Raw genomic sequence first — 17,472 nt, forward strand, 5'->3', positions numbered from 1 at the left:
AAACAAAGCCTTTGCAACTTTAAAAGGCTGCAGTATTGACATCAATAAATGGGTCGGCAAACTTTGGCTCCCGGCCTGTCAGGGTAAGCCGCTGATGGGTCAGGATGTTTTGTTTACCTGGAGCGTCTCACCGTTCCCAGCCAATGGGAGCTGCGGGAAGTGGCGCATCAGTTCCCACAGCTCCCATTGGCTGGGAACGGTGAACAGCGGCCACAGGGAACTGAGGGACTCCATGCTTGCAGATGCTCCAGGTAAACAAAATGACAATGTATTAGATATTCAATTCAATAATTTCATAGAGTTTAAAATCATCAAATTTTGGTGTAGACCCATTTATAAGCTGACCCCCACTCTTTGATGCGTCACTTTTTCATTCACCAAGTTCTAGTGTACTGTGTGCTCAATATAAAACCTTAAAATGGTTTCTGTATATACTTTGTCTAGATGAATCTACAACAGACTACTCACTTTGCATATATTCCACACTGATTCTCAATGCAAGAAACAACTGTTATAAACACTGTCTATTTCACACACTACCAAGCTCTGAAAACAGAGACCTAAATAAAAAAAACAGTACACAAGAAATCCTATAGCTTAAGCATATTGTTTTACTCCAGCTGCCAGACAAGATGATATGTTTATGTCTCATGTGTCTCCCACATGAGATTAGCCAAAAGGGTAATCTTGACATTCGCACAAGAAATGGATTACTAAGCAGAGCAACACAACTAAAAAAAAATTAACCCATTTGGCCACAAATGGTTCCAAAAATATAAATCCCAGGTTATTTATAAAATTTCATTCTGAGAAAAGAATGAAAATAAACTGACATAAGATGTTTGTTTGGCATCTGAACTATTAATATATTTAGTACCTTGTCTAAAATCAGCTTTCCTAGGAGCTTCCGAAAGATAGCACCTTGGCAAGGGGTAGGATGAAAACATTGGCCAGGGATATGGATCAGTGCCCTAGAAAAAAGAACCAGAACAAAGTGATATTAGGAGGTAAATTAATAGCAGTTTACCCAACTCGTCCACAGGTAAAGTTTGCTTATTGTATAATTAATCTCCAACAGATTTGTCAGAATTATTGACACTACAATTTAATTGTATAATTTTCTATAATTAAAAGAAAAAGTAATACAAAATCCAGTACGTATATGAGCCAGAAGGTTTAACCAACTTGCTCTGGTAACTACTGTTAACAATTTTGAATTTAATATTTTTTCATTGAAAGGAAAATTATAGCTTTCAAAAGAAATACTGTATTTCCAATTTTATATATTGATCTAGTTGTCTTTTCTGTGCTGACAGTAATTTCCATCTTCTCCTTATGAGTGACAGTCAGTAGAAAACCATAGCACTTAACAAAAGAACCTGCTTAACAAATACTGCACTGTGAGAATACCGATGAGAGATACAAGTATTTGGTAGTGCAGATGAAAAGCAAGCAGGGTAAAATCATAGGCATATATTTGACATGGCAGTTCCAGCTTGGCCAACGGGGCCTCGCATGGGGGGCAAATTACGTACCTGCCCAAGGCTTGCAGTTTCAGGGGGAACGCACCCCCCATGTCCCTCCCAAACTATGCCCATAGGTAAAAAAACATCTGATAAAAGGAAGATGTTACAGATAGAAATCTATTAAAGAATTTAAAAAAATCACTCCCACAGTTAGAGAAACAGATTTTTAATAAAAAAAAAAAAGATATTACCTGAGCACTTAGTAGCCCACTGACACTAGAAATAACATCTTTGCTAAGCAAATCTCTTTTCCTGCAATGGAAAACGTTAACACTCTTGATGTGCAGACAGTTGTCTTTTGATTCTAAATAATATTTATATTGTGAATTAGCAGCAGGAATACTTAAGACCTAGAACCAGCACAAGAACAATTGTTAAACTTTTCCCTCTAACCTTATTTAGTACTCTTTGAGGCAAAATCCGTTCCACTGGTCCTCCTGTAAGATTTATCCTAACAAGAACATGGTTTCTCTCTACCGATAGACCATCAATTATAAAATTTCTGAAAAAACAAAACAAACTTGATTTACCATTGAGTGCTGCTCTTAGAAAATATGCAAGGATGCTAATAATTCTAGGGACTCACTATGATTATAGAGCTAGATTGTAACTAGGACTACATACTTGTGTAAGGAAAAATCTACATAATAAGATTCCAGGATCATCACTCTAAGCCTAGAATGTCTGTTGAGTCAGACTGAAGCATCAGCTACAAGCATGGTTGAGAGCTCTTTTTGTTCAGAATATCCTAAGGTTCAATCATCGCTGGGCTCTGCAGTTCATGTCTTTTTTTTTTTAAAGTTCTCAGCCATTTTGACTTTATGAATTATACTTACGTGACAGAAAGGTATGTATCTATTCCTTGCCAAGAGTCCCAGATCATTGTGATATCAGAGGTAACTCAATAAATCAACACCTTAAAGCTAATTTGCATGCAACAATTTCATTGGCTGTATGTGGGAGATTGCACAGATGGTGGATTACTTGTCCCAACTGCCACACGTAAAGCACCCACCCACACAACAAAACCAGCATTCACTATAACCCCAAACACACATAACCCCTCATGACAGTATACACCCCTCATTTGCAACTCATACACATCAACACAAATCTCCCAGCACAGCCCTCCAGAGACAAATCAACACAACCAGCACACAGGATAACACCAAACACACATAGAACTGCACTGTACACCCCACCCTGCAGTGCACACAATTCTCTTTCACCACCCACAAAAATCAGCAGAAAACTACCAGCCAACACACATTCCCCAGCCCTCAGACATACTTACCATAAAACCATAAACCTGAGTAGCAAAGTCATTCTGACTTCACGAATTACACCCGTGCCACAGCATGGGCTTTCAGCTACTAGTAGGGCAGTAAAAACAACTCTCACATCCCTAAGATGGCTAAAGGAACCTGGGGTCTTGGGTATGTAGCAATAAGTAGGCTCTGCATGCCTACTTCCCACCTGAGGCAGATGAGAAGTGGGTGGGTTGGGATGGAGAATTTGGGGGACCCTTAGTTACACCTGCTAATTCAGTGGCTAGAGCACCTGAGCCCAACTAGGGGGTTTAAAATTTGCTGCTGACATAGGCCAGAAGCAAATTACTACTCCAGGAGCAAAGAAAAGTGTGGAGGGCATAGTGATTCAGAGCTTACATGTCACTCCTTGCTCAAGACTGTGCCTAAAGTCACAATCTAACCCAAAGTAAATTTGTTTTAGAAAGGAAAAGCACTTTCACTTTTCATATACAGAGTCTGCTATAAGAACAGTGTGTAGCCATTATTTAGAAAGATAATGGGCCCAATCCTCACTTGGTATAAATCAGCAATATACACCAGTTGAGGATCTAGGCTGTACTATTAGAGTCTCAGCTCTATACCGATCACGTTTGTAAACACTGTGACAAGTTCTTAATGTGCAACATACTGAGAGAGCTAAAGAACAAACTGACTTCTAATTTCACGCTATGCTGTGTGGAGCTGCACTGCAGGCCTCTTTAAGGAGAACGTGGTCTATTTACACAAGATAATTTTACTTTTGTAATTAGCAATTAGAAGTCATAAGAGGAAGAGAGAGAGCTGAGGTTACAAAGAGGAAAATTCAAGGTATATTTATTTATACATCAGACCTTTATAAGGGTCCTTTAATAACACAACTCGACCATCACATTTACATCTGAAAATGTTGTACCTACTATTATTACAAGTAGCCTTTAGGATTACTGTATATTAAAGAGACTAAAGACAAAATATTTCCCTTTTTTTTTCAGTTTGTTAATTTTGCATTTTTTTATTATTAAAGATTAAGGCCTCAATCTTGCAAGCATGCATTTAAATAATTTTACATATGTTAGGAGTCTAGTTTATTTCAATAGGAGTATTTATATGAATAAAGCTATTCAAATGTGTAAGTACTTGCTGGACTGAGTCTAAAATAACATCATATTTATAGGTTTCAGAGTAGCAGCCGTGTTAGTCTGTATTCGCAAAAAGAAAAGGAGGACTTGTGGCACCTTAGAGACTAACCAATTTATTTGAGCATGAGCTTTCGTGAGCTACAGCTCACTTCCTCAGATGCATATCGTGGAAACTGCAGCAGGCTTTATATATACACAGAGAATATGAAACAATACCTATTCCCACCCCACTGTCCTGCTGGTAATAGCTTATCTAAAGTGATTTCCAGCACAAATCCAGGTTTTCTCACCCTCCACCCCCCCACACAAATTCACTCTCCTGCTGGTGATAGCCCATCCAAAGTGACAACTCTTTACACAATGTGCATGACAATCAAGCTGGGCTATTTCCTGCATAAATCCAGGTTCTCACATCCCCCCACCCCCATACACACACAAACTCACTCTCCTGCTGGTAATAGCTCATCCAAACTAACCACTCTTCAAGTTAAAATCCAAGTTCTTACCCAGGTCCTTCAGAAGTTTCTATGATGTTCTCCTTCTGGGCATTTAGAAGCACTTGTGATACTTTATATTGAGACTCTAAAAGTAGAAGTGTATCTAGATCACAGCACAGCACACTTAACAACCTGTAGAAGGACACACATTGAAATTACAGCATGATTTAGGAATCTGTTAATACAGACTAACGCAGACCAGAATAAACATGAGATCTCAAAGTAAAAAAAAAAGTGCTTTAAGACGAAAGGTGCTGGAACTAGGAGTGCTGGGGGAGCGGCAGCACTCCCTGGTTTGAAGTGGTTTCCGTCATTGACAGGGTTTACAGGTTTGTTTTAATGGCTTTCAGCACCCTCATTCTAAAAATTGTTCCAGTAACTATGCTTTAAGAAACCCAGACAGAACTAAGAGACAAAGCATTGCTTTGTATCCCGTTAGTAGACATTCTGCTTGCTCAGGGTTATGCAACTAGAGACTAGCTCCCAATAGATTTTTAATTTATAATGAACAACTGTAAAAAAACATTCACAAACATATGCTGGTCAGCTTAGTCTGCTGACTGCACCTCACAGAAAACAAACATGATGTGGAATTAATAAAACAACCAATACTCTGAAATGTCAAGAAATGATACAACACTAACTAAGTTGCTGATGTAACTTCTAATTAAGTTCTGTTGAAAAAGTCAAGATAAAAAAGCCACAAATTTATATTCCCTACTGTAAGTACTCTACTGTTTAGTCAAATTTGATGCAAAGATCAAAGGCAACAAAAGATTTAGCATGCAATTAAAACAATGCATCTCTTATTTTTTATATCAGAACATTTTGGTAGGTAAAGGTAATAATTTCCAGAACACATGACAGCAAGCTAAATACAATTTTATTTTACAACATCAGGCCGAATTCACAATGATAATGCTCTCTTTCTAGCTTGACGTTACCTGTTGTAGAATCTGAGGTATCGCCAGGTTAATATATGAAGTACTGAAATTGTAAACTTTTTTGTATTTTTTGCATAAATCTGGTTACTGTAAATCACATCAAAAATTATTTAATCGAAAGTGCCCTATTTATGGAAAAATATACCAGTAAAATTCTTGTTGCTGCTTTCATTCTTTTATTGTAGAAGTAAAACACATCATGAATAACATCTGATTAGCATTACATTTTGCATTCACATAATATCTGCTGTAACCTAGGGAATACATATTACTTGACATTTGTATCTGTTAGTAAGTGTTCTCAATGTTTCTATTGAAAACAGGAAAAAATCCGGAGCCATACTCACAATAATTTAATACCTGCATATTCAAGTGATCATAACTAAGGAATGCATAACCAAAATGACTATTTTTAACTCAGATCTGCTTAATTTACATCCTATTTAAATTGTATTTCTATTTATTTTCTATTAACTTGTGCCTATCTATGAGATCAGAGGTTCATTCTTAGCACTTTTCTAAAGCACAAAAGCAGCAACATCTGGACTGTAATATTTCATGTGTTTAAAATAGCCAAGTTAGAAAAAGAACACTTCAACTGTTATAAAGATGTTGAGCTGAATTTAGCCCAGAATGGACGGTGGCTTTCACCAGTATATAACCTAACTGAACTCCCCATTAGAGAAAAATCTACCAGGAATGGAGTTTGATAGTATACATCAATCATAACAGCCCCGCTTGTGGGCAGGAGAGAGTAACAGCCCATAAAGTGAGCAGATCTGGCCCAGGAAAGAGAATGGCATTGTGCTGATTCAGAACATCCCATGAATAATCTCCACTGCGGCATTCATCCGGAACTTGGCTATATTACAAAAGATTAGCCGTTAAAAAGATCAAATTAAACAATATACACTTCAAACTAACATTCCCCTCCTCTACCTCTCAAGTTGGAGTCAGAGGTGGTCTGTGTTAGTGGCAGGAGCAAGAGTCAGACCTAGTGGATCGCACAAACAGGGATTTCCCTAACACCCCCCCACCCTCCCCAGTTTTGTGAACTAGTTACATGCAGTGTTGCCAATTTAGTGATTGTTTGGAAATCTGAATTGAAACTGTAACAGTAATACACACTTTAAAAGCATATAAAGTATATGATAAAATACATGCATCTGAAAAAGTATAATAGATTTGAACAGTATGAACACAGACTAGCTTCCTTATACAGCCCTTGTTTTTTGTGACAATGTCAAGCGCATTCACCTTGGTGATGTTGACCAACCTAATAATTTCAAACTATGATTTGTAAGCGAAGTCAAAATGAGCTCTCCCTGACAGCTAGTAATGAGCTGTGGGGGAAAGGCTTCAGGACCAGATTGTATTTGCATTCACACCAAATCTACCTAGGTATCCAGCAAACAGGGCTACATTGCCCAAGTGACAGATTTTGGCTGGGGTTGGGTTACAAATCACTTGAATGCGGGGTGATAGGGGGGAATGAAATGTTGTCGTTCTTATTGTGTGAGTAAAGGGCAGTAGAACTGTACTCAGCCTCTGCTGATTGAGGGCACCAAGAGAGAGGGTGGGGACAAATGTTTTGCTTGATGGTTTGCCTGGGTCACAAGCGCTATTTGACATGCCCCTCTCCACTGTTTAAAGACAAAGCTGATTAGGCTCCACAGATAGTCTTTTGGTTTGTTAAGTGACCACTACAGCTGAAATCTCTGATAATCAGGCCTAAGTGCTTAGACCTGCTGTGGGACAGTGTTTCTGTGGAAGAGACGGCCCAGACTGCACTAGCAGCGAGGTTCCCCCACTGAGAGCTGAACATCCGCGGCATCTGTGACATCTTAGAGGAGTTAAATGCTTGTAAATTGAACCCCAAACAGATGTCTGCTTGTGCATTCGATAGAGCTACAAACTTCTCTGGAAGACATAGCGGACAAGCTTTGCTCAGAGAAAAGCGTAACCCTAGTCTCTCTTATACACACTGTAGAGGCCATCTACTCCAGCTAGCGCTAGTACAAGCTGCAGAATCTTCAAGAGACATAAAAAAGTAATTAAATTTGTGGCTTTTTTATACTCTTTTTTTTTTCAGCAAGAGTCCAAAAGGACTGAACATTTTGGAAACAAATAGAAGATACACTGGGATTGAAGTTCAAATGAGTCCAACTTGGGAAAACCTGCTGGCTTTCTCATTAGTGATTCTTGGCAGTTGTCTGAAAATTACTGCAACCATTATTATTGGCTTTGGAAAATATCCACCAAGATAGAACAGATCTAAGTAGTGAGGCTGGTGGACTACTTTTGTTATTAAGTTCAGAGAAGACTATCACCATTCTCTCTCTTGTAAGTCTACTGTTGAAATCACTTGGGTCATTAAACAAGGTGATCCAGGCATCTGCTACAACTGTAGTAGATCTTTGTCCAGAAATAGAAGTTATCCTTGGATCAATCAGAGATATACATTGAAAATGTACTGGAAGAAGCAAAAAGACTTCAGTCCAGAAGTTGACTAATGAAGGTACTTATATTGACTCCATAAGTGAAGAGGACGAGAACTGTTTGTTAAGCCAGCTGAAAAAGTACATAGACTTGATTCTTACAAATCCACAATAGAGATTTCTGGATTCTATTCAACCTCCACGTAGCTTTTACAGATGCCTGTCTTATAAAACATCTACAGTTGAGTGGACTCAGGCATTACCAGCAATGGGGATGATATGTGATCAGGACAGAATAGAGAATTTTGAACACAGAGTGGAATATCATATGACAAATAAATGAAGATTTGACTTCAACTTCATCATTACTAGTGGTTTGACCCAATCTTTGTGCTATGTTTCCTGGGATGAAAGTAGGAATTCATCTCTTGCTAATCCCAGTCACAACAGCTACAGTTGAGCATATTTTTTCCTCGTTGAATAGAATTTTTTGTTCTAAAAGAAGTCGCCTTCTGCCTGATCATGAGCATATTATGAAGGACTGGAAGTAACCGACACACAAGAAGACACCAAAGAGTGCAAAATTACAACAAGAAACCAAGATGCATGTAGAAGTAGTGCTTCATAGTAGGCTTGAGTAGCCAGCTTTAATTTTTGTGATGATTTTAAAACATGACTTAAATCTAATAAAATAGTCATGAAACATTTTTCAGTTTTTACTATGGTGCCATACAGCCCACCTTTGCCCTCGCAGTCTCAGCCCTCATCGGCCCTCACCTGCCCCTGGATATTCCAACACCCCCCCTAATTTCAATTCCTGGGGAAAACACTGCACAGGAGTAAGAACCAGGAATCAGAACCAGAGCCAGAGTCGAAATACCAGAGCCAAGGGTCAATACAGAGTCAGAACCAGTAATAGGAACGGGGGTCAGAACCAGATTACCTGAAGTCAGGGAAGGAAGGAGCAGGGCTGGTTCCAAGGCAGGAACGAGGCTGGGAGAGGACTGGAAAAAAGGCTGGGTGCAGGGCAGGGTCTAGGCCACATCAGGACAGAAGCAAGACAGTAGCAGGCTTGGAGTGCGGCAAGCACAGGGAAGCAAAGAATCCACAAGTGTGTGCTTTTAGCAGCCAGAGAGCTACTGCTGCTACTGGGCGTAAGAACCAGCCAATCAGGCAGGGTGGTCTGCCAGGCAGCTTAGCTGATTTGTAAGGCTGTCAGGAGATGGAGTACCAGCAGGGCCTTACTCCTGATAGAAGGTGCAACAATTTGGGGAATCTGTCTGTACAACTCATGAATTCTGTGTGAGATTAACAACTCTCTCTCTCTTTACCAAGCTGCAAACTCCATTTTGAATGTACAGCCTTTTGCCTCACCTGTTTTCCTTTTATCTCCATGCTGAACTAAAATTCCAAGCACTAGTGATACAGAGCTGACAACAGAAGGTTGTTAAATTGGGATGATCCTCTATTCAAATACAATCATACTAGACAACACGCTGGTGAGCTAGAGTGAGAAGCACTGCATTCAGAATGGGTTTTTTTCCCATAAGATCTGTAATTTCTGTGCTTTATTTGATTAGTAAAGATCAATAGTGTGTTAGAATCCTGTGCAAAGGCTGTCTGCGTGTGTTAGTGTGTGTTATGTGCTACACCTACCATATGTCCTTGAAGAGTTAATCTGTGACCTCAGAGTGCTCACACAGCTGGTATGCTGACAGTGGATGTGTTTAAACTATGCGGGATTCTGAGTGTTCAGAACTAGTCCCAGGTGTTAGGCAGTTGCATCTCGGGGTCTAAACTCAGGAGGGGGACGCTATATAGAGGATCTGCACCCTGACACTGTGCTCAGAGACCCCCAGGCCAGGAGCACTGCCTGGATTCTATTAACCACTGGAATAATTTATGAAGGACCATGGTAGATTTTCCATCCATGGCAATTTTTAAATCTAGTTTGGATTTAAAAAAAAAAAGATATGCTCTAGTTCAAGGAATTATTTTGGGAAAGTTGTATTAGCCGTGTTATACAGAAGGTCAGACTAGATGATCACAATTATCTCTTCTTGCCCTGGGATCTATTAATATTTGTAATATTTTGTCTCATATCTAGCGTAATGTATACCAATTTCTCCCTATGTAGTAGCTCCTTACTCCTAATGTAGCTTATGTATGAGTTAAGCACATGCTTAAGTACTATCCTGAATAAAAAAAGGCATTAGCATTAATGTTTTACTGAGAACCCTAACTTTTGCAATTATTATCTTTTCGCTAAAAATCTCATTGTTTTGTTTGTTTTTAACTGGAAAAGTATATTTCCCTTTTCCTCCAGCCTCACTCAAAACTGCATTAGCAGTAGACTCCTACTGATATTTTGGCATGTACTATACCAGAGGTTCTCAAACTGTGGTCCGAGCTCCATTCAGGCGGTCTGCGGATAGTGCCCTCTAAGGCGCGTGCCAGGGTGGCCACACACGAGAGAATGAAGGGCCAACCACCTAATTAATGGAGCCACACAGGCGCTGCCACATTAATTAGGTGCCTCGACCCTGGAGAAGATGCACATGTAAGGTGAGGTTGTGGCCTTGGGGGGAATAGGGAGTATGTGGGGTGAGAAGCGGAGGTGGGGGGAATTTGGGACATGCAGGGCTGCAGCAGCCAGAGAAAAGAGGGCTGCTGGGGAGAGATGACCCTCCTTCCCAGCCTCAGCTCTGTGGCTGCTGTGGCAGGGGAGAGACCCCCCTCCTTCCCAGCCCCAGAGTGGAGGCTGCAGCGGCAGGGGAGAGAGGGCACACCCATCGCATTAGAAAGGTAAGACTACTGATATTAAAATATGAGTTGTGTGCTTTTATTTGTAGAACAAAAGAACGTGAATTATTATTAAGGGTTTTTTTATATAGTGCTTTTATCCGAAAGCAATAGTTAGCTAATGGTACAAACAACATTTGGAAAGATCATTAAAGTGGTCCGCCGAGACTCTCAGCAATTTTCAAGTGGTCCACGAAAAAAAAAGTTTGAGAACCATTGTACTTATACACATCAAAAAGTTTCACAAAATACTCAATTATATGCACAAAAGTACAGTATCATTCTTACAGTATCATTCTTTAGAAGGCATAATTCATTTCCACAATTGTTGTGTAAACCAATTAGTGACTTTTAATATGTAAACCACTTTTTTTAACCTATCAGCATATTTAGTAGCATAGAGGTTTTATATTGGATTTACTCATAAAATTTGCCCTTCAAGACAAATGCTACTTTGTTAATGTATTCCAAGTATGAATGCAGACATGCTGAGGATATCAATACTTATATCTGATGTTTTATAAAGATTTATTGAACCAAAAGAAACAAGAAAATCATATTTGTATTTCTTTAGCTACTCCTTTGAAATATTTGTGCTATGAAAGTTATTACCTTGGATTACTTATGAGTAATCAAAGACATTTTATTGTAATGCATTCAACATCAATGCTATATCAAAATCACTTTTTATGTACAGGTTTGCTTATATTTATTAGGAACTTATTGGAATTCCTTTGACAATTTGCTTTGAAGGTTGTCAGAGTCAAAAGCAACCAAGACTACAGTAACTTTGTGTATAAGAGATTGTAACCTATTCACCAAAACAAATGGCTACATCCAAAATTGTTAATTGACATTCTGTAAAGACATGGAAATGTTCTGGACTCAGAGCAGAAGAATCTGCCTCTGAAATTTGTGAGGTGGCCACTTGGTCATCTCCTTATATTTTGATCTGCCATTGTATCTGTTTCTCTTCTGCTGACGTTTGTTGGCTATTAGATGTTGCAAAAGCTACTATCAGGCAAGCTCACTCCTCTGACTCTCTGCTCTCAACATCTGTTTTCTATAATTGTCACTTTGTAGGATGGGAGAAGAGGGAATGAACAAGGGGAATGAGTAACAAGGGATAAGTAATTCTGTTTGTTGCATCTTCTCTCTTCCCAGCCTATATCACGTCTCTCTCTACTTGGAAGCGTTTCTTGGTTTATTTTTTCCCCTTAATTTCTCATCCATTACTTTGGTCTGGAAATGTTTAACTTGAAAGGAAATTGGTAGATAGGTTCTTTATATACTAGTTTTGACTGATGGAGCTTTTGCCTTATTGCTTGCTGTGGTGACCCAGCCAGGCTAGACTATGCTAACTGTGAGAGACAAAGGCAAAGCCAAAAAGGGATAATTTTAAATGTTTAAAATTTTATAAGGGAAACCCACAAAATTGTATCAGGAGCATCAATAATATTGAATATTACCAAAGACTTACTAGTTATAATAATAAACTATAGGTTACCCAACCTTTGTGAGCTTGTACATGCAGTGCAGTTAGTGCCAAATGCATTGCTAGTAACAAGAACGAGAGAGATTACTTAACAATATACTGTGCTACTTCAGAGAAGAATTAACTTTTCCTCTCCTTGGCTGTAAGCCCAGCTCTACTCTTGCTATCCTGTTCTTTATTTCTCTTTGGCTTCACTGTTCCCATGTCTGAACTTCTTTGAATCAAGTTTATCCGCAAGTGGGGCTTCTTCTCCTAGTGGGTCCTCACTTGTCCATTAGACACCTTTGAACTGTACTCCTTCAATAGATGTTCAAACAGTCACTCTCTCTACTCATTTACTGTAGGTCATTTGTGGGTGGGCTTCTCATTTACTATTGGATCGGTTTTCATCTAACGCAGCTTTTTGAGCAATTCCCCTTTTCACCAATTATAATTCCTTTCAGATTTTTCCCTTTATACACTCTCCCCAGTATATCTGTAGATTTTATTTCCATCTACTTCCTTTCTCTAACAGTGCCTGCTCACATACCTAGGTCTATTTTTTCTACTTCTCTGAACCTGAAACCTTTCCTATTTTCCTTCCTTCCTCCTTCTCACTTCCCAGTCCTCTACTTTTATCCTCTTGTTCTTCTTTTATTTTATTGCGTCCTCTCCTACCCAGGCACCAGGTTGCATCCGATGAAGTGAGCTGTAGCTCACGAAAGCTTATGCTCAAATAAATTGGTTAGTCTCTAAGGTGCCACAAGTACTCCTTTTCTTTTTGCGAATACAGACTAACACGGCTGCTACTCTGAAACCAGGCACCAGTGTACATGCTACCTCTGCATCTACATTCTTCTCCTTGTCTAACAGATTTTATTTCAACTGCCCCTTCAGGTGGAATCCAAGCACCCTCCCCAGCTTGAGCTCCCCTCTTGTTGGCTCCCTCTCTCCCCAAGATAGCATTCTGTGATGCTGAATCACAGCTGCAGCAGGTGCTAATGCCAGGGTGCGGGTTACTACAATGCTATCTATAATTACTGTTGCTAGCTAAAATGGGAGAAGAAGGAACTATGACAAACAGAATTACTGGTGAATAATTTTCCCATATGAAATCTAGCTTGTCAGTTTTGTTCACTGGCCCTTCATTTAATTTTTTTCTCATCTGAAAAACAAAATTGGAAGTACAGTAAGATTACTTAAAACTTGGCTTGATTTATTAAATGAGGTTATCCAAGACTGCTATACAGATAGCCAGTTTATAAAATAGTAGCTTGACTTTTTTTGTCTAATTTGATTAAGTATCAACAAATGTGACTTGGAAGGATTAAGTAAAGCAACAAGATTTTAAATAGTATTTGCCCTGTTAAGGATTACATTAACCCTCAGGGTCACTTGTGATATGAAAGAAGCAGCCATCTATAGTTCATTAATTGAAAAGCTGCATTATCACAATATGTCATATCTTTGAAAGTCTTATAAAATTGCCCCAGAATGTATTTTGCTTTTTTTTAAAAAATGCAACTATGCTTTACTTTCTAGACAGAAAACACATTTACAATAATAACCAGAATATCTGACAGTAAATAAACAAAATACTAATTAGGAATTGTTGAATATTAACTGGGATTTGGTGGCAATAAAACCAAGGCATTAGAAAGATTCCTTTGCTTTCAGAAGACGGGATTCCAATCTAGTGATCTTAAAATGGGGTTGAGAGAGGGAAGAAGTACCTTCTCCAGGAGATTGTTCTTCTCTTCCTGGACCATAAGAAAGACCCTCTATGGGTGCACCATAGATCCCAAGGATGCAAGTAATGGGTCAGGAGAAGCCACAGTCTATGGCCCTCTTTCCTTCCCAGAGACATAGTTATGCCTAAGTAAATGTAAGTTCACATGTATTTTGCAAAGCATGAGGGTAATTGACCAATAGCATCACAGGATTCTTTGTAGGGGTAGGCATTTTGGCCCCAGTTAATCAAATTTTGGCAATCGTAAGAGTTATCAGACCCAACAGCCACTCTTACTGGCTGACTGTCAACCTGTTTAAAAATGGAGATAATTGGATTGGCCATTTAGTGCTGCTGGTGTATCTGCATGTTTGCAGAACAGGGCCGGGGGAGAATATCTGAAACTAATGAGAGAATTCATGATTCAACAATGAAAAACAAGGTCTGCAAATGGAAAGGAATATATTACAAACATTTAAAAATGAAAAATTACATATGGAAACTACTTTATATGGAAAAGTGTCCCTTTGGTTTAAACTGAATCACTTTTAATTTTTATAAAGGTAAAAATCAATAATTTTAAAATTTGCTGATAAGCGTAATGTAAGAGGCATTGTATTAAAAGAAAAAAAAAAGGCCAACTTAAATAGTATACTGACCTGACAGAGGAATGTGGAAGGTTGAAGGCTTCCCTCTTATAGAACAAATTAATTAAAATTCCCTTCGTTGCATTTCAGACATTAGTTCACACATTTAGTTAATTAACAATATATATACTACAGGTACAAATGGGTGAACAAATTCTTTAAAATGCTACTATTATGCCCCTGTCATTAAGAGGCAATTGTGGATACAGAAAGAGTGAATATTACAGTGCAAAAGAACAGAGAATCATCTTTAAAGCACAACTGAAAAGCACGTTACAGTGTTTAGTCTTTGGATCTCCTAAACCCTCAAAGAGATATCACATTTGTAACGTTTGTCTAACAAATGTATGTCTGCACATCTCATAGCTTCTGTGGAATTTGGTGCATTCTTTTGAATTTCAAATAGATTGAACTAGATGAAATGCTGACTAACACATACTACTCTGCGACATATTTCAATAGGCTGCTTGATTTTCAGATAGATGTACACTATAAGCCGTTAAAGATCCCATTCCTAAATCTTTTTCCTGACTTGTTCTATAGACCATTGGAAATATAGATATATGAGATACATTTCTGTATTATTCTGCATTCTTGCCACCAAAAAAGAAATGAATGAAAAGGAAAAAGCATATTAACCATGGTGTATTCTATGACAACCTAATTATATATATATGATTGGTGTATTCTATGACAATATAAAATTAGGTTGTCATAGAATACACAATGGTTATATATATCTGGACCCAGGGAAAAGAAGCCCTTGAGGAATTCCACCATTATTTCAACAATTTCCATCCCACCATCAACCTCAGCATGGACCAGTCCACACAAGAGATTCATTTCCTGGACACAACGGTGCTAATAAGAGATGGTCACATAACCACCACCCTATACCGGAAACCTACTGACCGCTATGCTTACCTACATGCCTCCAGCTTTCATCCAGACCACACCACACGATCCATTGTCTATAGCCAAGTTCTATAATACAGCCACATTTGCTCCAACCCCTCAGACAGAGACAAACACCTATAAGATCTCTATCAAGGCTTTCTTAAAACTACAATACCCATCTGCTGAAGTGAAGAAACAGATTGACAGAGCCAGAAGAGTACCCAGAAGTTACCTACTACAGGACAGGCCCAACAAAGAAAATAACAGAACGCCACTAGCCATCGCCTTCAGCCCCCAACTAAAACCTCTCCAACGCATCATCAAGGATCTACAACCTATCCTGAAGGATGACCCATCACTCTCACAGATCTTGGGAGACAGGCCAGTCCTTGCTTACAGACAGCCCCCTAACCTGACACCCCCTAACCTGACACCATCATAGTGCTTAATCACATCAGCCACACTATCAGAGGCTCGTTCACCTGCACATCTACCAATGTGATATATGTCATCATGCGCCAGCAATGCCCTTCTGCCATGTACATTGGTCAAACTGGACAGTCTCCACATAAAAGAATAAATGGACACAGATCAGACGTCAAGAATTATAACATTCAAAAACCAGTTGGAGAACACTTCAATCTCTTTGGTCACTCGATTACAGACCTAAAAGTGGCAATTCTTCAACAAAAAAATTTCAAAAACAGACTCCAACGAGAGACTGCTGAATTGGAATTAATTTGCAAACTGGATACAATTAACTTAGGCTTGAATAAAGACTGGGAGTGAATGGGTCATTACACAAAGTAAAACTATTTCCCCATGTTTATTTCCCCCCCCCCACCCCCCCATTCCTCACACATTCTTGTCAACTGCTGGAAATGGCCCACCTTGATTATCACTACAAAAGGTTTGTTTTTTTCCTCTCCTGCTGGTAATAGCTCACCTTACCTGATCACTCTCGTTACAGTGTGTATGGTAACACCCACTGTTTCATGTTCTCTGTGTATATAAAATCTCCCCACTGTATTTTCTACTGCATGCATCCGATGAAGTGAGCTGTAGCTCACGAAAGCTTATGCTCAAAAAAAATGGTTAGTCTCTAAGGTGTCACAAGTACTCCTTTTCTTTTTGCTAATATACTGTAACATTCAAAGTATTGACTGTACAAACTTGGAAATAACTAATTCCTCTTTTCACTGTAGATCCATACTCTTGGGAAAGATATTCCTAAACATGTGAATTTTGAAACAAACTTTAATAGTTTTCTAGAATTCCATATAAACATAACTGTGCCTAAAGGGGAAAAAATGTATATAGGGCACTGTAACTGTAAGGAGAGCTCACTCACTTTGTGCAACAACTGGAGTTTTTCAAGATGCATGTCGCTGTGGTGCTTCACTTCAGGTGTGCATGTGCCCTGCATCTTTGACTGGAAAATTTTGGTAGCAGTGCCCATTCAGCACATCCTTGTGACCCATACTGAGGCTATATGGGATTGAGCACGTGAATGGCCCTCTTTTCTTTCTCTACCACAAAGTCCTACAGAGGAAACTCTGAAGCAGAGGGGAAGGAAGGCAGGTAGTGGAGCACTCATAAGGACAGAGATCTCAAAGAAATCCAGTTACTGCACAAGGTGAGTAACAGCTCCATCTTCTTCGAGTAGTGCCCCTGTGGGTACTCCACTTCAGGTGACTCCCTAAGTAATAACCCCCTGTCAAGGTTCCTCCCCCACTCTGAACTCTAGGGTACAGATGTGGGGACCTGCATGAAAAACCTCCTAAGCTTATCTTTACCAGCTTAGGTCAAAACTTCCCCAAGGTACAAAATATTGCACCCTTTGTCCTTGGATTGGCCGCTACCACCACCAAACTAATACTGGTTACTGTGGAAGAGCTGTTTGGACGTGTCTTTCCCCCCAAAATACTTCCCAAAACCTTGCACCCCACTTCCTGGACAAGGTTTGGTAAAAAGCCTCACCAATTTGCCTAGGTGACTACAGACCCAGACCCTTGGATCTTAAGAACAATGAACAATCCTCCCAACACTTGCACCCCCCCTTTCCTGGGAAATGTTGGATAAAAAGCCTC

General features: G+C 39.3%; 1 protein-coding gene across 7 annotated transcripts in view; it reads right to left on the minus strand.

The window, feature by feature from the left end:
• Nucleotides 1–17,472, minus strand: part of TBC1D32 (TBC1 domain family member 32) — a 181,158-nt gene that overhangs the window by 84,078 nt on the left and 79,608 nt on the right. For all 7 annotated transcript variants that reach the window (XM_084622138.1, XM_084622137.1, XM_084622139.1 and 4 more), the window contains 3 exons: nucleotides 4,461–4,583; nucleotides 1,920–2,028; nucleotides 878–971 (listed from right to left, as the gene is read on the minus strand). In XM_084622138.1, coding sequence (XP_084478264.1) covers nucleotides 878–971; nucleotides 1,920–2,028; nucleotides 4,461–4,583 — 326 coding nt within the window. The remainder of the gene's footprint in view (nucleotides 1–877; nucleotides 972–1,919; nucleotides 2,029–4,460; nucleotides 4,584–17,472) is intronic.

The sequence above is a fragment of the Lepidochelys olivacea genome (assembly GCF_965140295.1).
Source record: "Lepidochelys olivacea isolate rLepOli2 genome assembly, chromosome: 3".
NCBI classification, from domain to species: Eukaryota; Metazoa; Chordata; order Testudines; family Cheloniidae; genus Lepidochelys; species Lepidochelys olivacea.